The sequence below is a fragment of the Sphaerodactylus townsendi genome, linkage group LG14, assembly GCF_021028975.2.
Source record: "Sphaerodactylus townsendi isolate TG3544 linkage group LG14, MPM_Stown_v2.3, whole genome shotgun sequence".
NCBI classification, from domain to species: Eukaryota; Metazoa; Chordata; class Lepidosauria; order Squamata; family Sphaerodactylidae; genus Sphaerodactylus; species Sphaerodactylus townsendi.
In genome coordinates this window covers 23,059,658-23,071,169 of record NC_059438.1, presented here as the reverse complement: position 1 = coordinate 23,071,169, position 11,512 = coordinate 23,059,658, and the positions used below count along the sequence as shown (strand labels likewise).

The window sequence follows — 11,512 nt, the reverse complement described above, 5'->3', positions numbered from 1 at the left end:
AAATTAGCAGGAGAAGGAAGCCGGTGTGTCTGAATGTTCAAATGGCAAACCCCGTAAGCTGATCTCAGTTTAAAACCAGGCAAAAGAGAAACACGATCGTAAAACACAGCGAGGTTGATAAAGAAGAGGAAGAGTTTGGATTTATAACCTGCTTTTCTCAACTGTAAAGAGTCTCAAGGCGATCTACAAACTCCTTCCCTTCCTCTCCCCAAAACAAACACCTTGTGAGGTAGCTGGGGCTGAGAGAGTTCTGAGAGAACCACGAGTGGCCCAAGATCACCCAGCAGGCTTCATGTGTAGGAGTGGGGGAAATAAATCCAGTTCACCAGATAAGAGTCTGCCACTCGTGTGGGAAAGTGGGGAATCAAACCCAGTTCTCCAGATTAGAGTCCACCTGCTCTTAACCACTATACCGTGCTGGCTCACAGCAAATCTCAAAAGGCGGGCATTCCAAAGGCCACCAAAGTGCCACCATTGAAAAAAAAACCCATGCCTGGTTGCTGCGCACCTCATCTCTGTGGACGTGAGCACAGAGAGGAAGGTTTGGGAGAAGAACTTCTGCTGGTGGGCTGGACAGTAGGAGACTACCCCAGCCTCAAGCCATTTAAGAATAATAAGAAGAGGCGTTTGGATTTATACCCCCCCTCTCCTGTAAGGAGACTCCAAGGGGCTTACTGTAAGGAACCAGTAAAGTCCAGGCCAAAAGTAACTTTTCAAGTTCTTTATTGAGCTGGCATTCTAAGTCGATCACAAGCAATGCGGGAACTGACCCCCCAACGTTCGAACAGCCTCTTTTACGGGCTCCCCACCAGTTCCCGCCAAAGTTAGATAATCACCTTTAGTTCCCATCCGAAAACCTCCTTGAAACAGTTTCACACAGACAGGCAAAAGAAAAAGGAGATACAGATAATAGAAACATTCCCCGTTCTGGGCGTCCCGCCAACCTTGTCAGAAGAGGACCTTCCAAGGTTAAGCAGCAACTTTACACTTACAAACTCCTTTTCCTCCCCTCCCCTGAGAGAGCTCCGATGAACTGTGACTAGCCCAAGGTCACCCAGCTGGCCTGTGTTGGAGCACACAAGCTAATCTGGTTCACCAGATAAGCCTCCACAGCTCAAGTGGCACAGCAGGGAATCAAACCTGGTTCTCCAGATTGGAGTGCACCTGCTCTTAACCACTACACCACGCTGGTGTTAGAGTGAACTTTGAATTGTGCCTGGAAATGGATGGGCAAGTACAGATCTTCCAGTACAGGAGTCACGGGAGCTCTCTATCCCACCCCTGAGGATGGTCTGATCGCTGCAGTCTGGACTGGCTGGTGTTCCCATCCAGTTTTCAAAGGGAGCTCCACCTGAATCACATTACAGTAATCTAACCTGGATATGATTAGAGAAGGGGGTTGCCATTCTCCAGGCGGGCCCAGGAGATCTGGAATTGCCACTGATCTTCAGACTACAGAAACCGGTTCCCCTGGAGGGTGGACTCTGGTATTGTCCTCCTTTGTGACCCCACCCCTCCCGAAACCCTCCCCTTTCCAGGCCCCACCCCCAAATCTCCAGGCATTTCCCACCCCTACCAAAACATCGCCAGATCACAAGGAATCAATAGTCACACATTTGATCAAGCTTTAGCAGCAAAAATAATTTTTTTAAAAGTCAGATTTGACTTCAGAGAAAAGTATAAATAAAAGAATCCAGAAATGTCCTGTGATATATGTTGTCATTCTTACTGCTTCAAAATGCTTTCTGCGGCCTGTGAGAAGGCAGACTGGGGCTGTAAGGTTCATGGGCGTGATTCGCACTCGGAGGTGGTGCAGCTGATACGTATTTCACACCCACCCTGCTTTCACTCAACAAGGAAGGTGTCACAAAGCATCTGTGAGGGTGAATCTTGAAAAGCAGCTTTGTGGGTTTGAGGTGGGGATTTAAATTGGGATTGGGGGAAGGATGGGCCGTTCCTGTGGCTGCAAAGGTCTCACTGTGCGTATGAGCAGCTAACTTCAATGGGGGGAGAAACATAAATAAATAAAAAGCCAAGCATGGATTGCAGGAACTGAGCACCCCCTGACCTGGAGGCCCAGGCATATGGCTGCTCTGAATGAGGAGAAACAGACTGCATTTGTTCCATGATAAGGAGAAAACATTCCACACGTGCTCAGAGACCTTTTCATTTGCATTTTAGGGCTCAGAACTGTTATGGAAGACAGTTGCCTGGACTGAGACATATAGACTAGACCCCCGACAATTAAGAACAAGCCAGCTGGATCAGACCAGAGTCCATCTAGTCCAGCTCTCTGCTACCCGCAGTGGCCCACCAGGTGCCTTGGGGAGCTCACAGGCAGGAGGTGAAAGCAATGGCCTTCTGCTGCTGCTCCCGAGCACCTGGTCTGCTAAGGCATTTGCAGTCTCAGATCAAGGAGGATCAAGATTGGTAGCCATAAATCGACTTCTCCTCCAGAAATCTGTCCAAGCCCCTTTTAAAGCTATCCAGGTGAGTGGCCATCACCACCTCCTGTGGCAGCATCTTCCAAACACCAATCACACGTTGCGTGAAGAAGTGTTTCCTTTTATTAGACCTTATTCTTCCCCCCAGCATTTTCAATGGATGCCCCCTGGTTCTTTACTATTACTATTACTAATTACTATTTGATTTGGGTGACCCCCCCCCCTTTCTTTCTATGCAAAGAGAAATCTGCCTGTGCAGCCCAGCGGCTGCCACTTTTCCAGCCTAGCGATGCCTAAACAGGCGCCGCCTGCCGCCTGCTGTACAACAGCCGAAAACCACAATAGTGTCGCCTTTATCAGGATCAGCTACCAAAGTTGCAAGCTTTTTTAGGTTAAACTTTTCCAGCGTGCTTTTCTTTGCTTTCCTTTCAGCTTTAATTCGGATCTTCCGTCTGGGTCTTTCTCCACGAACGTTCCTGCAGCTGGCAGCCTCTTTGATGGATGAAGGAGTGTGCTAATTTCATCCTTTTCCCAAATCCAGATTGCTTACCATGAAACCACACAGCACAACCAACGGAGCCTTCTCCATAACTCTGTTATAATAAAGACAAGCATAGAGAGAAGTTGATGTGTAGATATTTTGCTTTGGCTGTTGGTTAGCTCAGGTAATGTGTTAACAGTTTCCTGTTGTATAAGGGTAGCCACAACAGTGTTTGGTTACCATGGATGCTCTCATACACATACACACACACACACACAAGGAGCCTTCCCCGGCCCATACAGAGTTCCAGAACCCCCAGAGAACTGAACGGAAAGAGAGACAATGAGGCCAAAGAAGTTTAGCCAGGGTGTCTTGCCTTTATTGGCCGGCAGTCTCCTCTTCAGCTGCTCCCTTCCGTGTTCTGCTCAAGTGGAAGGGGTCACCCCTGACTCATCTGCCCCTCCAGGAAAATGTGGGAACGAAGAAATCCTCGATATTGGATCGGGCAAATGCAGACGATGTGCATCGAATCTGATGAAGAGCCCCGATGGTGAGTGGAAAACATAGTCAACTAAGGGTTGCAGGGCCCAGAGGAAACAATTGAGGAGGAGCCTAAGGGTGTGGGTGTGTGATTGTCCTGGGTTTTAAACATTCTTGCTAATTTGCGTTGTGAGTGGATGAATTATACAGAGCATTTCCAGCACTTGGTGTTTTGTGATCTTAATGGCTTATTAGCAATAAACACAGTTCGTTCGTTCGTTCGTTCATTCATTTGTTTGATAGACCGCTCTGCCCCCAAAGGGCTCAGCCAAATTCAGTAAATCTGCATTTGGGGAGGACTCGGGTATTTGTATCTGACGGAGGGAGCTCAGCTTTGACTCCTGAAAGCTTATTCCCTGAATTTCTATGTTTTGTTCACCGCCCTGAGCCCTTCGGGGGAGGGCGGTTTATAAATACAATAATCATCATCATCATCATCATCATCATCATCATCTTGTCGGTCTGTAAGATTCTCCCAGACCTGAATCTAGGAGTCTTCGGCCTGAATCCATAGTACGGCATTTCCCCCAGAAATTCTGCTACCCTGTTTCCCCGAATATAAGACATCCCCTGAAAATAAGACGTAGTAGAGGTTTTGCTGAAGTGCGAAATATAAGGCATCCCCCGAAAGTAAGACTTAGCAAAGTTTTTGTTTGGAAGCATGCCCGACGAACAGAATACAGAAAAATGAGACATCCCTTGAAAATAAGACATAGCACATCTTTGGGAGCAAAAATTAATATAAGACACTGTCTTATTTCCGGGGAAACACGGTAGTTGGATCCCCAGGCTTTTCATACAACTACAGCCTCTGGGTTTCTCACATAGAAACTTGTCAATGTGTGGTGTGGAGAAAGCCCAGAGATTGAGAGACACCGCCATTCAGGCTATACCAAACAACGTGGTTCACATGTTGATGGTTGTCCCACTCCTAGATTGAGGGCAGAAATAACTTTAAATGTCAGGTGTATTCACTTTTGGTGTGTAGTTTCGGAGCAGTCATTCCTCCACAAAGGATAGAAATGTAGTTTATTTATTTATTTATTTATTATTTGATTTAGTATACCGCCCTATCCCCAAAGGGCTCAGGGCGGTGAACAATATAAAAGCATATATAAACATAAACATATAAAAGTTTAAAATTTTCATTCTAAAACAGTATCCCACGAACCCATATGCAACCCTCCCAAGAAGAATGATGGGTCCCGATGATGTTAGGGACCCAATACAGCAGGGGGGAGGATGAAAGCAGGGCACCCTCAGCGGCTGGTCTCTCCGAAGGCCCGGTGGAACAATTCGGTCTTGCAGGCCCTACGGAACTCTCCAAGGTCCCGCAGGGCCCGGACAGCTGGTGGTAGAGTGTTCCACCAGGCAGGGGCCAGAGCCGTAAAGGCCCTGGCCCGAGTGGAGGCCAGCCGCATCATTGAGTTGTTGAGGGTTGTGTGTTTTTTTTAAATCAAAGCTCCAACATTTGTTGAATGCTTGGCAGTTGGCATTAGGTGCCAAGAAAATATTGAGGGCTGCAGTGTTAGAGGCTGAGTTATCTAGTAGGGAGCCAGCGAGGGGAACCTGGTTCTGTTGCATCTTTTCTGCTTCCAGGTTTGAGATGTGTCTGTGCACCTGGGCCCAGTCCAAGACCTCCTCCAGTGGATTGCAGGGACTGTGTAAGAAATGACACTTTAATTTCTTTTTTTACTTTATGGCTTCACATGCTGAGTAGATAACTAGGCTTACCCCTGACACTTAGTGGAAACCTTTGATATTAACTCTGCTTCCATCTGCTCCTCCCTCCCCTGCAGAACACCTTTCCACTCCGGACGCTTTGGGAGACCCTGTTCCTAGATTCCAGTTTTCTGGCTTGCAACGTAAGTGGTTTTTGCTCGGTTCCCACCTTCTCTCTTTGAACAAATTGGTGTTTTCTGTCTCTGGTTCTACACCCTGGTAATCCCCTTAGAGCTCAGCGCAGCAAATCATCCTTAATTCAATTTCACTTTGGCTTCCTACCTACTTCAGAGCTCTGCACCCTTCCCCCTTCATTTCTTGCTGACTCTAAAGTTGTTTCTGCAACCTGAAGTTCTTAACGTCTAATCCCAGCTCCGTGATGCAAGGCTATGAGGGGAAAGCACTCTGCACATGCCCTCAGTCTTCTGCTCCAGGTTCGGGTCTGCATCCTGGCGTGGTACTTAAATGCCAATGCTAAGCTTTATTGACCGCTGGCAGAAACAAACTCTTGCGCGATCAAAACCATGGGGGGAGGGAAATCAGGGTGGGGGGTGAATGCAATTGGGAAGACAGAGCTGATTTTTTTTGTAAGTTTCCAGCTTGCAGAGTAATTTGTGCCAGCCCAAAAGTTAACACCACAGCACCATAAGAACATAAGAACATAAGAACTAGCCTGCTGGATCAGACCAGAGTCCATCTAGTCCAGCTCTCTGCTACTCGCAGTGGCCCACCAGGGGCCTTTGGGAGCTCACGTGCAGGAGGTGAAAGCAATGGCCTTCTGCGGCTGTTGCTCCTGAGCACCTGGTCTGCTAAGGCATTTGCAATCTCAGATCAAAGAGGATCAAGATTGGTAGCCATAGATCGACTTCTCCTCCATAAATCTGTCCAAGCCCTTTTCAAAGCTATCCAGGTTAGCGGCCATCACCACCTCCTGAGGCAGCATATTCCAAACACCAATCACACGTTGTGTGAAGGACTAACTTTTATTAGTCCTAATTCTTCCCCCCAGCATTTTCAATGAATGCCCCCTGGTTCTAGTATTGTGAGAAAGAGAGAAAAATTTTCTCTCTGTTGACACATACACCCATGCATAATTCTTATAGACTTCAATCATATCCCCGCTCAGACGTCTCCTCTCCAAACTAAAGAGTCCCAAACGCTGCAGCCTCTCCTCATAAGGAAGGTGCTCCAGTCCCTCAATCATCCTCGTTGCCCTTCTCAGCACTTTTCCTATCTCTTCGATATCCTTTTTGAGATGCGGCGACCAGAACTGAACACAGTACTCCAAGTGCGGTCGCACCACGGCTTTATATAAGGGCATGACAATCTTTGCAGTTTTATTATCAACTCCTTTCCTAATGATCCCCAGCATAGAGTTTGCCTTTTTCACAGCTGCCATGCATTGAGTTGACATTCCCATGGAACTATCAACTAAGACGCCCAAATCCCTTTCCTGGTCTGAGACTGATAGCACTGACCCTTGTAGTGTGTATGTGAAGTTTGGATTTTTTGCTCCTATGTGCATCACTTTGCATTTTGCTACCATATTCAAATGTCACCTGACCCCAGCTTGGCAAAGGGTTTTGCCTGTCTTTGAAGTATTGCCCCCCAGGGTTTCTCCCACCTAGAGGGTTGTGGACCATCTTGGGGTCAGAGGCAAACTCAGGTGCTGGTACATGAAGTTCTTCCTCTGCTATCACCTGCTATCTCTATGCACATCTGTGGCACTTGGCTTCACCTCTTTGCACATTTAAAGCCGAATGGAGGAGTCCGTGCCTTGTACAGGGAGGTCTCTGCGGTGTTTTCAGATTCTTTCTCCCTGGTCCCCTTCCAAGTCAAACCCCCAACTGTTCCTGACCGTGCCTCGACTTTCTTTCTCCCCAGAATACCTGCAACGAAGCAGCGTGTCAGATGCTCACCAACATGGTCACTCTGCAGGCTTTCTCTTTGCAAAACAGGGCCTATGATCTCTACACAAAAACTAAGTAAGTCTCCACATAAGGGTTGAAACCTCCAGGTTGGGAAATACTCGACATTTGGGTGTGCAGCTGGGGGAGGTCATTAAAAATCAGTGATGGCAAACCTTTTCGAGACCGAGTGCCCAAATTGCAACTCAAAACCCACTTATTTATTGCAAAGTCCCAACATGGCAATTTAACCTGAATACTGAGGTTTTAGTTTAGAAAAAACAGTTGGCTCAGAGGCGTGCATTACTCAGGAGTAAGCTTGGTGGCAGTCGGTGGTTTTGCTTTGAAGCAACCGTGCAACTCTTCCAACGGGTGAATCACGACCCTAGGAGGGTTTACTCAGAAGCAAGCCCCATTGCCAGCAACCGAGCTTCCTCTTAGGTAAAGGATTGTGCTTTAGTTCTTCACATGAAAATCAGTGAGGTTTAACAGTGCTTAACAGGGTTTCCTACACTGCTTTCCCAAAACTAGGTCTTAGGTTTAATGCTAATAATCGAGCCCAGCGGCCCAGGCCAGCCTAGATGTGGGGTGGGGGGCACTCTTTTTGTGCGTGCCCACAGAGAGGGCTCTGAGTGCCACCTCTGGCACCTGTGCCATAGGTTCGCCATCACTGTTAAAAATTGTCTGGCTACAAACCTGACCCTTTGGAATTATTATCCATACCATGTGGTGCAACATGAGGGAAATCCATTGCTCGCCTACAGCTCTTGAATCCTGCTGTTTATTTTTTGAGTGAGAGAGTGTGAGAAAATTACCATTTTCTGGGGAAACACAGCTGGATTTTCTTTTCAGAAGCCCAGACCTTCCACAATTATGGTACAGCAGGTCGGAAACATCTTTTCCTCGGGTGTCTTTTGGGAGGAATTCCCAGGTAAGTCCAAGTGGGCCCACACTGCTATTTGGAACGGGGAGTGGAGGATGAAAGGCGAGGATCCATGTGGTCTTCTAAACTGAGTTTCTGTTTGTGTCCAGCTGTTTAAATCCAGTGGCTTGTTGTGGAAATGGGTCAGGCTGATTTGCCGTGCTGCTTTGCCTCCTGGGCCGTTGCAGAAGAATTTCTGTGCATTTAGAGAGCCAGCGTGGTGTAGTGGTTAAGAGCAGGTGGATTCTAATCTGGAGAACTGAGTTTGATTCCCCACTCCTCCTGAGTGGCAGAGGCTTATCTGGGCTAGTCACAGTTCTCTCTGAACTCTCTCAGCCCCACCTGCCTCGCAAGGTGTCTGTTGTGGGGAGAGGAAGGGAAAGGAGCTTGTAAGCCACCTTGGGTCTCCTTACAGGAGAGAAAGTTGGGGTATAAATCCAAAACTCTTCTTCTTCTCTTTGCGAAAGAGACTTACATCCAGCCACACAGACAGCCTGCTTTTCTTTTCTTCCTCTCATATAGATCCGCTTAAAGGCTACGAAGTATGATGCAAGAGGGAATTTTTTAGGCTGGGAAGACGTGAGTGGAGAGACACTGCAGGTGAGCCAGGGGCTTCTTTGGCCCAGTTTGTGAAATGGGAATAACAACATACATCTCTTCTGCCCAGCTGCAGTGAGAAGTGTTGAGTCAATACACGAAACATTGAAAAGACCGGAAATCCAACCTAAGCATTGTTCTCTTTACTGGGGCAGCCCATATCACGTGGACACATGAACCTGACTTATACTCAGAGGTGGGATCCAGCAGGTTCTCATAGGTTCCCGAGAGTAGGTTACTAATTATTTGTGTGTGCCGAGAGGGGGTTACTATTTGGTGATTTTGCCACGTGACTTTTGCCTTAGTTACGCCCCTCCTCTCAGCAGTAGCGTGCAGAACTTGAAGCAGTCTAGCAGGAGGTGCACCGGCGCGCGTGGCAGCCTGCGCCTGCGTGCATTCGTTTCCCGCCCAAGGACCAGTGCAGCGGCTACGTCCTTGCCACAGCCCCACCCAGGAATGCCCCGCCCCTGGAATGCCCGCCCCCGCCGTGCCCCGCCCAGCCACATTGGCGCTATGCCACTGAATCCCACCACCATGGGAACCTGTTGCTAAAATTTTTGGATCCCACCACTGTTTATACTGAATCAGTCTGTCCGTTCATCAAGGGCAGTCTTGTCTACTCTGATTGGCTGGGGCTCTCCAGGTCTCAGGCAAAAGTTGGACGAGGCCGATGAACATCGTTTCTACCTCTTGCCTTTTCGCCTTCCTTCTAGCTCTGTCCAGGCAGCCAAAATGTCTTGAATGCTGCGTTCATGTTTGGAACTTCGTACAATCGGTCGGTGAGTGTCGTCTTTCGTAGAAAGGCTTTTCCTTTTAAGCTCCTTACAACAGTTGTGGTGTTGCTGTGTAGGAAGGGAGAAGGGAGGGTGTATTAGGTCTCAGACCTTGAATCAAGAAACGGACTCTGTATTGTTGACCAGGGGCGTTTATGGGCCGGCATCAAAGCACCCAGCTTAGTAAAGCCTGTTCTGGGGAACCTGGCTTTTGCTGTCCCCTTTATCCAGAAGCAATCCCCCCTCGCATTTTCCCAAAGAATGTGAAAAAGAGTTATTTCGGAGCCAAGTCACCCCAAGGTCAGCGACAGATATAAAGCCACCTGGCCTCCTGACCCCACAGGACAACGGAAACATCCCGTTTCCAGTGAGACCAGAAGTGTCAGGAGTAAGCCTAGTTATCTACTCAGCATGTGAAGCCATAAAGTAAAGATCAAGGAAATAATGTCCCGTTACAGCAGTGGTAACATATAGCAGGCTGGTTACGTATATCTTGTAGTGATTACATTGAGGTGGGAATGCATCTCAATCAACTAGGTACAATCCCTGACAGGGTGCCAAGTCCGTAGAACCTACATAGAAGTAAAGATAGGTAGAATTGCTGCCTCGGCGAATGTGATGCTGAGACTTCTTATGCCCTCGTTGGTTTTTTAAATGTGTAACTGAAGATGCTTCAGAAGAGGTTTGTGAAATAAGCGTCTCCTGCAGACTCGGTTAGGCACGGAGGAGTGATGGGTGTTGTCTTTCTCTTTTCTGTCTACGCTGTTGTAGTGCTCTCTGGACATCTCACGCTTGCTGCAAAGAGATCCAGAGCCCACCTTTTACGAGCTGTTCTTGCAGTACGATGATGAGAAGGGGAATGCTCAATGGTGGCCGGTCCCTGTGGAGAATCCCGCCATAACAACAAGCAGCTCAGGTGAGGCCCACCCACCTTCCTCTTTGGCTCCAGGTTAAAATGCTTGCTGGTCAGCGCATCCCCTTATTCCTCCCTTATTATGGCTTCCCTTCTCAGGTCTGGCCTGGTCTCGACAGACCACATATTCCCCCTGCCCGCCCACCCCCCATCCCTTTTCAAGGGACTGGATCAGAGTTCAGGATGATCAGGGGTCTGGAAATGAAGCCCCATGATGAAAGGGTGAGGGACTTGGGAATAACCCATCTGAAAAAGAGGAGGTTGACGTGATTGTCCTCTTCAAATCAGTACTATCAGGGTCAGTGCTGTCAGTCACAGACCAGGAAAGGGAGTTGGGCATCTTAGTTGATAGTTCCATGGGAATGTCAACTCAATGCATGGCAGCTGTGAAAAAGGCAAACTCTATGCTGGGGATAATTAGGAAAGGAGTTGATAATAAAACTGCAAAAAGATTTCGTCAGCTGCCCTTATATAAAAGCCGTAGGTGCCGATTGCACTTGGAGTACTGTGGTCCAGTTCACAATTGGTCGCCACATCATCAAAAAAGGATATTGAAAGAGATAGGAAAAGTGCAGAGAAAGGGCAAATTTGAGGATGATTGGAGGACTGGAGCACCTTCCTTATGAGGAGAGGCTGCAGCGTTTGGGACTCTTTAGTTTGGAGAGGAGACGTCTGAGGAGGGATATGATTGAGGTCTATAAAATTATGCATGGGGTAGAAAATGTTGACAGAAATTTTTCTCTCTTTCTCACAATACTAGAACCAGGGGGCATCAATTGAAAATGCTGGGGGGAAGAATTAGGACTAATAAAAGGAAATACTTCTTCACGCAGCGTGTGATTGGTGTTTGGAATATGCTGCCACAGGAGGTGGTGATGGCCACTAACCTCGATATCTTTAAAAAGGGCTTGGACAGATTTATGGAGGAGAAGTCGATCTCTGGCTACCAATCTTGATCCTCCTTGATCTCAGATTGTAAATGCCTTAGCAGACCAGGTGCTCGGGAGCAGCAGCAGCAGCAGAAGGCCATTGCTTTCACATCTTGCACGTGAGCTCCCAAAGGCACCTGGTGGGCCACTGTGAGTAGCAGAGTGCTGGACTAGATAGACTCCGGTCTGATCCAGGAGGCTAGTTCTTATGTTCTTTAGTATTTCAAGGACTATCACTTAGAGGAGGGTAGGGGTTTCTGTTGGCAGCTGAGGACAGGACTCAC

General features: G+C 47.9%; 1 protein-coding gene across 5 annotated transcripts in view; it reads left to right on the top strand.

Moving 5' to 3' along the window:
- The first annotated feature begins 3,215 nt into the window (after window positions 1–3,215).
- The window catches only part of LOC125443211 (meckelin-like), a 37,594-nt gene continuing 29,297 nt past the window's right edge, over window positions 3,216–11,512 (top strand). For 4 of the 5 annotated variants that reach the window (XM_048515155.1, XM_048515156.1, XM_048515157.1 and 1 more), the window contains exons 1-8: window positions 3,216–3,475; window positions 5,065–5,129; window positions 5,265–5,330; window positions 7,072–7,172; window positions 7,947–8,025; window positions 8,539–8,616; window positions 9,327–9,392; window positions 10,158–10,302. In XM_048515155.1, the coding sequence (XP_048371112.1) occupies window positions 3,268–3,475; window positions 5,065–5,129; window positions 5,265–5,330; window positions 7,072–7,172; window positions 7,947–8,025; window positions 8,539–8,616; window positions 9,327–9,392; window positions 10,158–10,302 (808 nt within the window). In that variant the 5' untranslated portion in view covers window positions 3,216–3,267. The remainder of the gene's footprint in view (window positions 3,476–5,064; window positions 5,130–5,264; window positions 5,331–7,071; window positions 7,173–7,946; window positions 8,026–8,538; window positions 8,617–9,326; window positions 9,393–10,157; window positions 10,303–11,512) is intronic. The other variant, XM_048515158.1, reaches the window with a different exon arrangement.